This window comes from Aythya ferina (genome assembly GCF_964211825.1).
Source record: "Aythya ferina genome assembly, chromosome: Z".
In the NCBI taxonomy this organism is placed as follows: Eukaryota; Metazoa; Chordata; class Aves; order Anseriformes; family Anatidae; genus Aythya; species Aythya ferina.
In genome coordinates, this window is record NC_140299.1 from 74302247 (window position 1) to 74317012 (window position 14766).

The 14766-nt window shown below is 39.1% G+C and overlaps 1 protein-coding gene across 4 annotated transcripts in view; it reads right to left on the reverse strand.

Moving 5' to 3' along the window:
* Positions 1-1713: 1713 nt before the first annotated feature.
* Positions 1714-14766, reverse strand: part of SUSD1 (sushi domain containing 1) — a 45413-nt gene continuing 32360 nt past the window's right edge. For 2 of the 4 annotated variants that reach the window (XM_084504492.1, XM_084504491.1), the window contains exons 13-16: positions 13580-13835; positions 8227-8266; positions 5304-5397; positions 1714-2841 (exon numbers count right to left, since the gene is read on the reverse strand). In XM_084504492.1, the coding sequence (XP_084360618.1) occupies positions 2703-2841; positions 5304-5397; positions 8227-8266; positions 13580-13835 (529 nt within the window). In that variant the 3' untranslated portion in view covers positions 1714-2702. The remainder of the gene's footprint in view (positions 2842-5303; positions 5398-8226; positions 8267-13579; positions 13836-14766) is intronic. The other 2 variants (XR_014687265.1, XM_084504493.1) reach the window with 2 other exon arrangements.

Below are 14766 nucleotides of genomic sequence, written 5' to 3' on the forward strand. Positions count from 1 at the left end.
GGATTATAAACCCGAATAACAGAAGTACCCCTGAAGACATATGCTTTTAACTCAAAAGCCCCATTAAAAAGTGGCATCTTTTAGGACTACCTTCTGAGAGGAATTATTTTTGTAAACTCGCTATTATCTGATCAGAAGCATGGAAGTTCCTACTTGCAGTGAAAACCTTTCTAGCATAATGGCATACTTCCTCCTAATGGATATACCAGAGCGCTGGCCTTCATTAGCAGTGCTCTTAAACCACGTTCTCTTTATTGTACAAGCCTGTTTCCATAACAGACAAAAATAAGTATGGCCAGTAAAATTTCATGTTGTCTTTTTAGTCCATTTCAGCAATAGCTGTGCGTGGAACTTTTAAGAACCTGCTTATAGCTACTTCTTAACTTCCCACTGTTTAAACCACTTGCATTTTCCTGAAATATACTAAAAAGCATTGGAAAGTTTGGTCGCATCAGAGGCTCTTACGAGAGAAATGTTAACACTTAAAAAAATTATCTGAAGAGGGCAATGCTAAATTATTTTTCTCTATGCTTCCAACACTAAATTGTAACAGATGTACGTGGAAAAAAAGATAAGTACACAACAGACAAAGACAGGCTCCCAGCCAGAGGTAGGGCTGCCAGGAGTGACAAGGGAGGCAGAGAGAAAGAGGAAATCTTGCAGGGCTGTAGCTGTTTTGGAGAACTTCATTGGCAGGCTATCCTGCCTCATCGCCTCTCCTTTATCAGTCTACTCATGGACGTTAGTATGATGCACCACTCTACTGTGCAGAGATGTCCAAATGAATCATTAAATACAGTATGTAATTGCTAGCAGAAGTGTGGTGGTTTACTAAGAAAGAAGACTTGCTCTGACAAAGCTCATATCCTGAAAAGACAAGCTAGGTAGAGATTAGAGAATATTTGCCCAAGGTTACATGAAGACCCCCAACTTTCCAGACACCAACAAGATGAACTTCATGTTCCTGGTCCAACACAACATACGGTAACTGCTGGTCTTAGCATGTGTGCAAGAAGTTTTCATTCACAGAGGATGGCGTGTCATGTCTCTTTTAAATTGTCTCCTGCCTCTTCAGGTCTCTCTTATTTAGGAACAGCTGCTTATGAATTCCTGCTGGACAAGAGTGTCAGGAAAATGAACCATAATGAAGTGCTTCACTTTATACAGCTACACCAAACCTTGGCAATCGAACCCAGTGAGAAAGGGAATTAAGAACAGAACGTGTGAGAATGAATTCCACGGGAGAAACCGCAAAATTAAGTGACAGTAGCCCAACAAGAACAGTTTTGTTATTCTTTCTCAATCGGTTTAACCCTTTATCACTAATGCACACAAAGGCATTTTTACTCAGCTGCCAACTACTGAAAACCTACTGACTTGATGGGCAGATGTAGTAATCAGTGGAAATGGTGGATAACAGAAGTAATACCCATGTATTGCTACTGCCCTGATCACAGAAAAATATTCCTAGCTATTTGCAATTTTATGTTAATTCCTCTCTGCTTTGCCAACTACAAAGTCTGCTGTTACACTTTAAAATATCCCCTTTGAACACCAAAAAAGAAATTATACCACCCAGAGACTGCATGCCTGAAATAAGTAAAAATTCAAAATAAAAGCCAACAGGAATCAGAAACATTTAGAATTCCAAAAAGGGATATCACATATTCAAAGTGGTGAGACACAAAACATAACTTCAAAAAAGTGACTAAATTACTAAAACTCAAAACTTCTTTTTATTTCACCAGTTAACAGAATGTTTTTTCTAGTATTACCTCAAAGCATCTTCTGAACAGGAGTGGAAGTAAGCACAGACAATTGATTCTTTCTACAATTGATTCTTTCTTACAGGAGGGAGAAATATTATCTGGGAGGATGCCATAGGAAATTGGTTAACTGTACTTTATCAACTGACTTTAACCAGATGTTACATATCTGTGAAGAGAATGATTTTTATATCTTTATTCCATTGAAATTATCAAACAGAGATGAATAAAACTGCACTTAACACAGGTAGCTCTTGATTTAAAGTAGTTTCACATGACACTAAAGCTACTTTTTCTTTTTCTTTTTTTTTTTTTTTTTTTTTGCAACTGCAGTTTTATAAATTGGTGCACTATTTGCGATCATTCCTAATTGCCATGAGCAATGATTGCAATACCTACGGAACATGTGTTGGTGACACTATTTCACGTGACAGCTTCACTCTGTACTTGTTACTGAAGTAGCATTACCCACGAGAGACTGATGAAATCTACGTTTTCATTTGGAAAGACAGTAGGCACTTAATCTGAGGTAAAAGTTGATCTGTGTTTTCTCTCGTAATGGGTCAGTTTGTGTGTCCTAAGGCATCTGAAGTAGCAGTTAATCCTCAGACAGTCTCAGTTGGATCCGGGGATTATTCACGTCATCAGGTATGATACAGACACTTGCTATCAGGCATCCATGTGGCGGGAATAGCTAAAGCCTGTGGCCGACACATGAGATGCATGCTAACGTCTCTGACACATCTTTGTGACGGAGGGTTTTTCTTTACACACCACACTGTCAGAAAACAAGGGGACGCAATAAAAAACTCAGTAACAAACACATTTCAACTGTCAATGCTATAGCACAGGTGTGCCTTACAGCTACATCCTGACAGGTGTTGGCTTTGGTAGGGAGACTGCACTTTCTCTATGCTGACTTTGAGGGATAACACATTAGAGAAGAGAGACATTTTCAGTCTCTAGGGACGACGATGCAATCCTGGCTTGTGTCATATCCATGGTAGCAGATAAACGTACACCCTCGCAGGCTAAAGCAGCAGGTGGGGAGTGCACTGCACTATGCAGATAAGATCTGAAGAAAGAGAGAAACAGCCAGTTAGGAAAACAAAACAAAAACCAACCAACCAAAAAAACCTTGCAAATAAACATTTAAAACCAAAGCACAGCTCTGACACAGAGCTCGTGACACTGAAGGGGTAGACCACATTTTCTGAAGTTTTGGTGGGTTTTCTCTGAAGACCTCAGCTGCTGGTATCATTCTGAGCACTACAGCTAGCATGTGGTAAGTGGAAAGCTTCCCCATAGTGTCAGATGACTGCCTGACCTAGGTTAACTTTGGCAATGACAACGCTCATGCCCAATGTAGATTTTCACAGAACTGAAATTTTGTCCCTGTCCTTATACATCTGAATGGGCATCACATAGTGAAGGAAACAAAGGATTAGGAGGAATGAAGCAAGGTGAATGTGTGACTAGGTATCTCAGTAATAACAACTAAGGGCTAATACACTTACTTAAATGAAAAAAAAAGTTAATAATATTTAAGGACATGAACACTCAGGCTGTGTACTTTGTTAATTCAGTGCCAGGCCAACTCAGTGAGGATCAGTTAAAACTTGTCAGCAACCATGACAGTAGGAATTCATGACCTGTCCCACTGCAGTAACATGATTCCCGAGACAGCTGACATGGCAAGCTGGTGAGCACCTGAATACAGAGAACCTGAGTGACAGAAACTGCAGAGAAATCAAGCTTACAGGGACCCCAAGAAATAATCCGAGACCATTCAGCTGACCCCATGGCACGACCAACTGCAGTCATGTCATTCCTGGCAAATGTTTGTTTAACCTGCTCTTACAGGAGCCAGAGTTTCACAGCATTCACAGCAACCTAGTCCCCTGCCTCCCTCTCCTACCGTTCAGGAGTGCACAGGAGCACTGTGGCCTTACAGCTGGACAGGGCAGGAGGCTGACTTTGCATATTTGTTCCACCTACCTTTTTACTCAGAAACGCGTTAGGCTGATGCTTGTTTAAAACTGAAAGAGTACATGTTATTTATGGTCACTGCAGCTACTTGTGAGCACTGGAACGTTCATATCACAAATGTCACCTGGGTTTTCCATCCTCTGCCTCCCACCGTGCGTGTGGCAGCTTTGATTTCTGCCAAGGATTCTGTCTGATCTTCTCTGAAACAGGCAAATGCTTTTGAGACTTTAACTACACTTGGGAACAAGGGCCTACAAAATACCTGATGAGTTACCAAGTCCCTGCCCCCACAGTGTGTAAACACAGCAGCATAATCTCTGTCAAATGTACTTAGCTCCTTAAGGATGTCACTTTTTTTTTTTTTTTTACTTTTTTTTTTTAGTATTATTTTTGTTTTTCTCGTTACTTTTAAAGCAAGGCTGAAATGGAAGATCAGGACCTAATCTTCTCTATACTCATTCACAACTTGTTCATACTCATACACACACAATTCTTCTAGCACTGTCTGTTATCTTAAATAGCTCCCTTCCCACAGTGATACTAATTGACTGAGAATGATTTTTAAAAGTATTTTAAAACACTTGTCACATTTTTGTTACAAAAACTGAAATAATTGAGGAGCCTTTCAGACCACGACAGATGAGGGGTGTGCTTCACACTGCAATAAGCCCTCTGCCAGAACCTGCAAGGTGAGACACCAGGACAATAATAACCCCAGAAGCCTTTAAGGCCAGGTTGAATTGGGGTTTGAGCAAGCCAGTCTAGTGGAGGGTGTCCCTGCCCATGGCAGCAGGGTTGGAATTAGATGATCTTTAAGGTCCCTTCCAACCCAAATCTTTCTATGATTCTATGAAATCCATAAATTCCATGCATTCCCCAAACTGTAGGCTCCTGACCATGCAAGAGACATAAATTGGAAGAATATTCTTGAACATATTAAAGCAACAACAAAGACCTGCTTTGTAGGCAAGAGAGTTTACACATACACAGGCATACACAGTTGCTGAAAGGCTCCCAGTTGTTTTACCTTTGAAAGGAGAAGTTATAAAGTCATTGCTGAAGGATCACAAAATATAAAGAAATCAATCAGATTTCCAAAATGCTTTTATCGTGTCCTTTAGCTAAGACTCAAACACCATTTTCCTTGGCATATTGAAGGAAGGTGGGAACACTGGAAATTGGCTCTTTAAATAAGTAATATACAGCAACATTTCTGTTGGCATGACTTCACTTTTGGAGTAGCACACCTGACAAACTTTTAGTTACCATTAAATCAAAACATATCTGAACAAAATTCCTCATGCTCTTCACTTTCTGAATCCTTCCTTTACTATGAGTCCGATACTTTTCAGATGTTTCCCGAGTGATTGCAAAGATATAAAAGGCATCAATTAAGCCAAGTCAGAGTAAGAGGACACTGAAGGAATTCTTCATAAAACTGATAACCCAGTCAAGAGGCTTTAAACAAGCAGGTTGGCAAGAAAGACTACCTGAAAAGCAAAACATGTAAGCCTTCTGGAGGAAGGCTTAACTGGAGTTTATACGTACCGTGCTGCTGAGAATGACAGGAACAGTATAAGGCAGACAGCAGCAAGTGACCCAAATACAACAACAGTCATGTATTGAAGAGTAGGTGGTAAATCTGAAAGAAAAATATCAAATAGATCAAATGAACAAAGAGCAAGTAATGAAGCTTCAGTCTGGCGATGGAGCTACTGAGTCTGCTCAAAGCTGGAGCACTGCAACAAAACTCCTGTGCTGGACTTGCCAGGCCACCAAGCAGCAATAGAGCTGACTATTCAGCAGCTACCAGACTGCTGAGGATACAAGATTTAACAGTGTATTTCTCAAAAATGATTATACTTCTCTATCCATCAGTTTTCCACTTTTTTTTTTTTTAATTAGATATTTACTGTCCACATTTTCCCCTCTCACCACTGGCAATTTCAGTCTAAATCCTTCAAGTTAGCCTCTTGTGACAGGAAGATCTCATGCTTAATTAAATGGCTTGATGCATCTCTTTCAAAGTTTTTGTAATCTGGGCGTGGATTTCCCTTCCCCATTCTTTTTTCTTCCCAAGTGAAAAAAGAACAAAACAAAACAAAACAGAAATAAACCTGGCAATGATAGCCTTATCCAAGCCTATCTTACCACAAACCACTGAAGGACAGAACAGAAGGCTTGTAGTGATTCACAACTGAAACCAGAATTACTAAGAACTATCTGCAAAGGTTCCTTGAGAAAAGAAAATTCAATCCTTTCCAGCTACCTCCTTCCCATTTTCAGTATTAGTCAAGGGTTACCCATTTCCTTCTCAATTTCCCACATATATCTGGGATAATGGATTTTGTTCCTGCAAGATTCCACAATCCTACTTGCTGTTAAAATCTTGCAAGCACAAGTATTTAATGTCTCACCAAGAATTTAAATTCTTGCAGAAACAACACTCAGTGAAATTGCAGTGTATGTCTACAATGAGAACCTGACTGCCCAAACATCAGAAAAGCAATTTCTGTTACCTAAGTGGAAACCTTACTTTAGCTCATCTGAATGTACCAACACAAAGCTGGCTGGGCATTGACCCCAAACATCCTCAAGAACTCATCTGAAGCACAAATAATCGTACAAATCCGTAAGATGCACTTGATCAGTTAACCGTCTTTGCTCATGTCTCCTCAATAAAACACGACTTGTATCTGAGTGGCAACTCTCACCTGCTGGTTGAAGTCTGGGAAAATAATTTCAGACAGAGACCCTACGAGGGAAATCTGTTCTACCTACAAGCACGTTCGGTTTTGGTACAAGTTACACCTGTCCTTACATCACTATAATGCTAGTTTCCATATGTTAGTTACACAGAACAGATGTTGACCCTCCATAAAAACGAAAGACTTGCCTTCCCTACACATTGTAGTCTATTTTGTGAAAAAAAAACTCGAAATCTACTTTACTCAGACAACTATTTGTAACAGAAGTAAGCACGCTTGCAATAGCTTTCTACCACTTTTTATGACAATGATTTATCCAATGATGTATACCTTTGTCTATGTGGGAGTTGAAATCTTTCAATTTAGTTTACATTTAATTTACAGATCTGCCCTTCACACAGGTTGAGTTAAGTATAACTCCTTAAAGGTTTCAGTAAGCCAAAAATACTCTCAGCTTCTCCAACTGCAGAAGTACATTAGGCCAAGGACACTGCTTGGCTGGAAGCCTGTACAATACAGAGGAAAATGCATTTACAACAGAAAACCAAAGGCCTATCCTACTCCCACATGCCATTGCCCATTCTTTTTCCCAAAATAAAAGCCACCTACACGTAAGACCATCTCTGACAATGCTCCAGAAGCTGACAAAAAACAAGTTCAGAGAGGACAATTTTTTTGCCTTTTCAGAGTTACTTTACAGCTCTTGCCTTTTTGGACCAGCAACAGAGCCATCAAGCCTATTGAATCTTTGAGCTTATCAGAGTATCTCATAACCACAACTGCCTAAGTGACATTCTACGTGTGGTGGTAAACGAACCAGTCTGAGAGTAAACCACAAAAAAAAAAAAAAATTAGAAATAAATAAACACTTGTCATTAGGAGACTAGTAGTAAGAGTCAGATGTGTTTTTTGATGAACAGTGGGGCAAATGCAACACAAGCACCTCATTCTAAGGCACTATCTCACTCTCCAGTGCCACTGAATTTCCAAACACCAGTTCATGAATCTTTCAACTCAAAAGCAGAATTGAAGAGTTTGTAGGAGTGTCTTTTTTTGGTCGGGAGAGGCAAGTGCTTGCTTTTGCTGAAACATGACAAAATTAATAAAGTACTTTCTACTATGGTGGAAAGGAGAAAAACTTGATTTAGAGCTGATTCCAAACTCTCCTCTGAGGTAAACTCTTTCTCTGAAACATTTTACAGTAGAAAAGAAAAACAAGGAGAAAGCTACACTCTCCCACTGGCTTTTTAAGTTTTGCCACTATACCTTCTGAAATTGTACTTACAAGAACAAAAATTATCCATATTTTTCAATTCTGCATCATGTCTTTTGTTTTCCTAAATTCACAAAAGGACTTAATCCTCCAAGGACTACCAAGGTGGAATTAACAATGCATTTCCCGATAGACAGAAGATATTAAAAAAAATAATAATAATCTCAAAGCCTATGTAGAACTATCTTAAAACTAGTTTTTCAGATTTCACTTCTATTCTTCAAGTCCTTTGTGCACAAATGTTGCTGTAAGGTTTAGATGGGATGCAAAGAAAGTGTAATATTGTAAAACAAGCAGAGAATCCATTTCAGAACATCATAATCCAGATAACAAAGTGAAAAGTAATTTTTTTGCCTCTAACCTCTCCCATCCTCAAAGTCATCCAATTATTACTGGAGAATGAAAGAACAGCCACAGCAATTATTTGTTTACACTGCCAAGCAAAGCCATAATACCTTCTATTTTTTCACTAAAGGAAAACTTGACTTACTTTTAATTTGTGCCCATACAGCACAGGACTGCGTTCTCACCTGAAAATGAAAGCATAAAAATTACTCTTTCTCATGAGAGAAATTTATTATCACTTACACACTCCGCAAGAGCAGTCATCCACTACATACTGAATTTTATTACTTTTATGAACTTTTTTTTTTTTTTTTTTTTTTTTTTCCCCTTGGTAGCAGCCTCTATGTTGCCTATAAATTTTATAAGCTATAAAGATAAGATTAGAGATACAGCTTCGATGAAAGCCCAGCTCTAATTTTTCAGATCATCATTCTTCCTCTCTTTCTACAACCTATGCAGGTAAATGTCATCAAAGGATCTTTGAAGCTGCTTAGATACGAATTCAGAATTTATGAAATGCCAAGATAAGGCTGAATGTGCTGTGTTAACTCGATCCCCATGTAGCACATATACATTGAAATACTTACTGACATGGTTTTCAAATACTACATCACTCCCCCTTCCCCCATATCCACAGTATGACAACTTGCTCGGTAATTTTAAAGTATTTTTATACAATATTTACATTGGCTGATGTTTACAATAGTTGAATAAATGTTTATTAAGGGTCTTCTTTTGCAACTCTTTAACAAGTTTGCTTTTTCCTCTAAGTTTTGCTCCCTGTATAGCTTTTCCCCCCTGCACTTCACACTTATACTCATACAAGAAGACTCCCAAGTGCCACCTCTGTTCTAATATCTACTGTCTATTTTATCATCACTGCGAAGTCTATTTTTGTAGGGCTTCTGCACATATTTTCCAGCTAAATGATTTTCACAGACCTTCTTAAAATACATACACACAATTTTTTGTGTGTTTTAGCAAAATACATATTATGTTGCTCTGGATAATGACATGTTCCTATGAAATTGAAGGCTACGTTTTGAAGCATTTGCATAGAAGGACAAAGGTGCATTTGTATGCATTATCTTCCTTTTGTGTGTTGGCATGAAGAAGTGTGGAATTTCAGTGCTTCTCAAAATACTTTTTATATAGAATTTTCTGGTCATTTAAAATGACAAAACGCTATCAAAAGAAATCCTATTAGGAAAGTCAGAATAAATATTAAGGGGTGGATTTAAAAACTCAACCAAATGCCAGATTCTGGCAAACATTCATGTAAGTGCCATCAAATTGAGATAGCTGCCCCTGCCACATACTCTGTTTTGCAGGAAATCAGTGCCCTCCTGCCTGTGAGAGAAGTTAGAGAGCTGCCATGAATCCCTGCTGTAGCGGGTTTATGTGGCAAGGTTTTGGTAGCAGGGGGCCATAGGGATGGCTTCTGTGAGGAGGATCTAGAAGCTGCCCCATGTTAGAAAAGGGCCCCACTGCTGACCAGAGCCGAGCCAGTAAGTGATGTTGTTTTGTGCCTTTGTGAGAGCAGATTTAAGACTGGGAAAAAAAACGCTGTGCCACACAGCAGCTGGGAGAGTGAGAGGAGTGAGGAATGGCCCTGCAGCCCCCAGGTGAGTGCAGCAGGAGGCAGGAGGTGCTGCAGGCAGGCAGCAGCAGTTCCCCTGCGGGCTGTGCAGGGAGAGGCCCCTGGTGGAGCAGGCTGTCCCCCTGCAGCCCATGGGTCCCACATGGAGCAGATCTCCACGCTGCAGCCCCCCCATGGGTGGAGGAGGCCCCGGTGGAGCAGGTGGATGTGGCCTGGAGGAGGCTGCGGCCCATGGAGAGCCCCCGCAGGAGCAGGCCCCGGGCCGGAGCTGCAGCCCGTGGAGAGGAGCCCACACAGGAGCAGCGGGTCTGGGGGGAGCTGCCGCCCACCCGTGGGGGACCCGTGCTGGAGCAGTTTGCTCCTGGGGGATGGATGGACCCCGTGGGATGGAGCCGTGTGGGAGCAGTTCCTGAAGAGCTGCTGCCTGTGGGCAGCCCCCACAGGCTCAGTTCGTCCTTATCTCAACCCTTGAGCCCTTTTCTTGGTATCTTCTCCCCGTTCCTCTTTGAGGAGGGGCAGTGAGAGAGCAGTTGTGGTGGAGCTCGGCCACCCACCCGAGTAAAACCACCACACCTGCAGTGAAGTTCAGTGATCTACACTTCACACTAAATCAAATTACAATCTCCTTCTTTGTTGAATTAGCAGCTGGTCACAACAGTAAACCTCAACACCCTTCCAGAAAATTATTAGTCAAATTACTCCTGCAAATACTCAAGCATTCACAGATCTCAAAGTCCAGATTTCAACCTTGGTATTCAACTTTCTACACTGAAACTTGTTAAACTGGGGATAGGATCTCCTTTCAGAGATGGATACTTAAAAAGACTTCTGGAGAAAAGAGAAAACATCTTGCACACATACACTTTTCTTGGCTTATATCTTATTGGGCTAGTATTAACAAACTTTTCTGCCAGCAGAGGCCAGTTTTGATTAATTAAAAAAAAATCCCTCAGATTTTTATTGAAAATACTGCATGAAGAAATTAATCTCAGATAATTTTAACCTTGAAGCACCTTTTTAGTTCTGGCCCTTCACTTTCAGACTTGGCTCTTTGCACAGCATGGAATCCATAAAGTAATCACTGGAGACAAAAATAGGTACCACATGGGGCTGAGCTATTTAATTAGAAACATCCTTTACAGAGAACAACACTTCCAAGGGTGGAGAATTTGTTCCACTTCAGTAGTGTTTTTTCTTGTTTATTCTCAAATCATCCCCTTGTCTCCATCATTCCTATATTCCTATTGCCAAATTCACCAATATGAAAAATGGTAATTTCTATTATCTCTGACTTCCTAACTGATTTCCTTTTACATTCCCAATGATCTCATCAAATATGATTGGTCTTTTAACACATCTGAATGTCTTGCACAACTGAAATATGCATTTCTAGTCCTCCACCTTGAAAAATAAACAGAAAGTAAAAACCACACAGCAGACAGCTTTCTCAGGGCCTCCAAATATGAGAAAACGATAAATGAAAGTGAACTCAATATGACAAAATAGCTTACTTGTCTTTATCGTGTCCACAAGATTTTATCTGAACTGATTTTCCCAACTATATTACAAAGAAGATATATTGGGTATATGGATGAATAATGGCAATAAAAAAATCACAACCTAGCCATGATTTTGTAGCATGTATGATAAAAAAATATACTGTTCTCATCGTGAAGGGACCTGGAGCCAGAAGGCACTTTGGCTGTATTCAAGCAGAAATGTAGGCATAGAATTACAGAATGGCTGAGGTTGGAAGGGACCTCTGAAGATCACCCAGTCCAACCCCCCTGCTGAGCAGGATCACCTGCAGCACGTTGTGCAGGACAGCATCCAGGTGGGTGTTGAATATCTCCAGAGAAGGAGACTCCACAGCCTCTCTCAGTGCTCTGTCACCTCACAGTAAAGAAGTGCCCTGATTTCAGATGCAATAATAACTGAGGGCCAAGTAAAGATCTGATTTTATAAAGATTTTTAAATATGCAATTTTAGAGTCCAAATTAATTCACTTTAGTAATTAGACTGTAAGGAATTCTCAGCACCCAAAAGTCTTCAGTTTAGAATTCTGAATTCTTGGAACTTCTCTAATACCAACAGTTGTGCAAAATATGGTGGTGTAAGAATTGAAGACAAACCAATACTTTTGATTCATTCACAACAAAAAGTTCCATTTCAAAGAAGAAGGGACGAGAACCAAAGTTGTCTGGTCTTTTCAATCCCAGTGATGATTTGTAACTGTTGTAACTTTATGTACTCTATTTAGTAAGAAAAGACATACAGGAAAGTGTGTATTAGGGAGCTAATGGCTTCCTTTCATTACACAGAACACAATGTGTGTGTGTGAATGTGGAATCAAAGGAAGCCAAGAGTGACTTCTACAAATAAAAGTATTAATATTCCATTAAAAGGGTGGCCTAGAAAATATGTCTGGCAATGCTGAAGATGAAAAAACACAGGAAATATTCTGTATCAAAGAGAATAAGAACAACTTAGAAGCAGTTCAACAAACAGCTTGCAGAGCTGCTTAAGCAATCTGCACTGTCATGTGCAGAAAAAGCTTCAAACACAAATAATAATAGGTAATATTCCCCAGTAACAGAAAACATCAAAGGGAAATAGCTAGGGAAACCAATACGAAAACCCTACCATGTATAAACTGAGTTCAGACTTATTTAGGAGAGCTTAGACAGGCTAAACTTTTATATACTTCAGTCAATAACAATCCTGTTCCACAGAGTAAGTTCTTCTAAAAAATACAGTCTGACATCCAAAGTCTGGAATATTTTGGGCTTATTTCCTATGAACCAAATGTCTTTAGATGTCATTTCTCTACTTACCGCCTCACACAATTAATTAAAAATTTATGACAAGTAACAGACTTGTATCAGGATCAGCAACCAAGTTGTCTGTGCTATAAAACTTCCTGGGATATTATTAAGGTAGATTGCAAAAAAAAACATGCTTTGCACTGGTTAATAATTATCAGCAACAGCTCTTACATGTACTTGCTTTATTTCACTCAGTTTGGACTGAAACAGCTATATTTTTTACCAGAAGCTGTATTCACTTACTCTGATTTGGGTGTAGGCTTCCAGAAATTCCCAGAATTATTTACAAGTGACTCACAGATGAGTTTGTGCCTCTTTCCTTGCTTCGTGCTGCATACACAAGGCCCCAGAACTCTATTTTCGTGTTATGGACAGCAGGCTGAGACAGCTTTTAGGTGTTTTGGGTATTTTTTGTTTAGTAGGCGATGGTTTATTTTGTTTATACATTTGACATTCAGGAACTGTACGCATGTCAAAATTACAGGGCATGTGAGAAAAACTACCTACTTCTGAGACCGTAAGATTGACAGCCCCTTGACCACTGAGATGGGTAATGACTGGAAAACTAGTGCCATAATGACATCGTGGGAGGCGAGACACTGAACAGCTGAGAGAAACCTATAGTTAAGAAATGTTTTGTTTCTAAATAAAATACATATTTACCTTAAAATGTAAAAAAAAAAAAAAAAAAAAAAAAGGTAGTAGCATTAGTAGCATGCTTTTTTTCCAACAAGGTTTCCTCAAGAGAGATGGAGTTGACATTTTCTGTTGTTCAGAAGGTAACACACATGACAAAATACACTTTTCCCTTATCACTTGGAGAACTGGAATATAATTTACAATTCAAAACTGAGAGAATTTTTCTTTGCTCAGGAGAGACTTTCAGATTCTCACACCAAGTTCTGGCCCAACAGACAACCTCAATTGTGCAGGGAAGAGATGGCCCTTCATATTTAGCTCTTTCTATTGTTTGCCTTTTAACACAACGCTAATATTTTCCTTTTTTTTTTTTTTTCCTCCCAGCAACACTTCATTCAACTGGTATAAAGAAAAGGTTTTAGAACATCCATTACCTTATTCCACTCGCTTATTATTCTCAAAAAAACACAGTACTCGTTTCCCAGCTTTAAAGGAGCATTATAAAACTTTCCGTAGTAATGTCTGTCTCCAAGAGCAACTGGCATGTTATCAGCAACATCCTTTGCCTGAAATTCAGCTGCTACGTATCCCTTAGTGTCCGTGGTGTTGCTAAAGAAAGTTGCAGCAGCAAAGGACTCACAAATAAAAGTACTTTGCAAACCCAGAGGAAGCACAATCACTTGATAAAGACTAGAGTGAAACAAACAAACAAACAAAAAAAAGTAAACATTAGCCCTCAGTTCAATATTATAAATAACAGATATTCATTGTTTTCATATTATTTCTTCTACATATAGCCTCTTAACTGCTTTTTATCAATGTCCAATACAAACTCTTCTTGTACTGAAATATTTCTCTGCATGTGTTCCCTTGCATTTTGAAATCAATGCATGCACAATTTAAATCCTTGTCACATGCAAATGAACACGTCCATTCATACTCAGAAGAGCAACCCGAATTATTGCAGGCTGCCTTTTGCTTCTCTCAGCTTACACCTAAGTTCATCTGTGAAACAGAAGACATTGCTGGCCTCTAAAAACAATGCCTAATTTCTGAGAAGTAATTTTTTTTGTTGTTGTTTAAAGGAGAGGACAGATACCATTTGTACAGAATTAATTACATCTGTCTCCAAACCTCTCAAAATAATGTTTTGTTTACTGTATTCAAAAGTAGGAAGAGTCATTGTTACAGCTGTTACACTTAGTCATTTCCCAATATATTATCAGCTTTCAAATGTTTTCTGCTTTACAGAAAATATATATATTTTTGAGCTACAATTACCTTCTCTTTCTTTCACAAACAGCACTTAGCAAGATATAAAGCCTTTTTCTCTAGAAATATATTTTGGTAGTAATACTCTAATGTGAAAGTACTACTTCAGCATACGCATAAATACAGACTGTTCTAAATTGCCTCTGTGTCCTAGAAAAAAAAAATTCTGGCTGCACGACTTCATTGGAAAACAAAAATTACAGGGGTTGTATTGCTCTTGGATGCATCAATAAAAATGTAGTGTGACTTAACTGTGGATAAAGGGAAAAAAAGAAAAAAAAAAAAAAAGAAAAGAAAAAAACATTGAAAACTCAGAATTATCAAAACCAGAATTTTGGTCCAGAAAGTA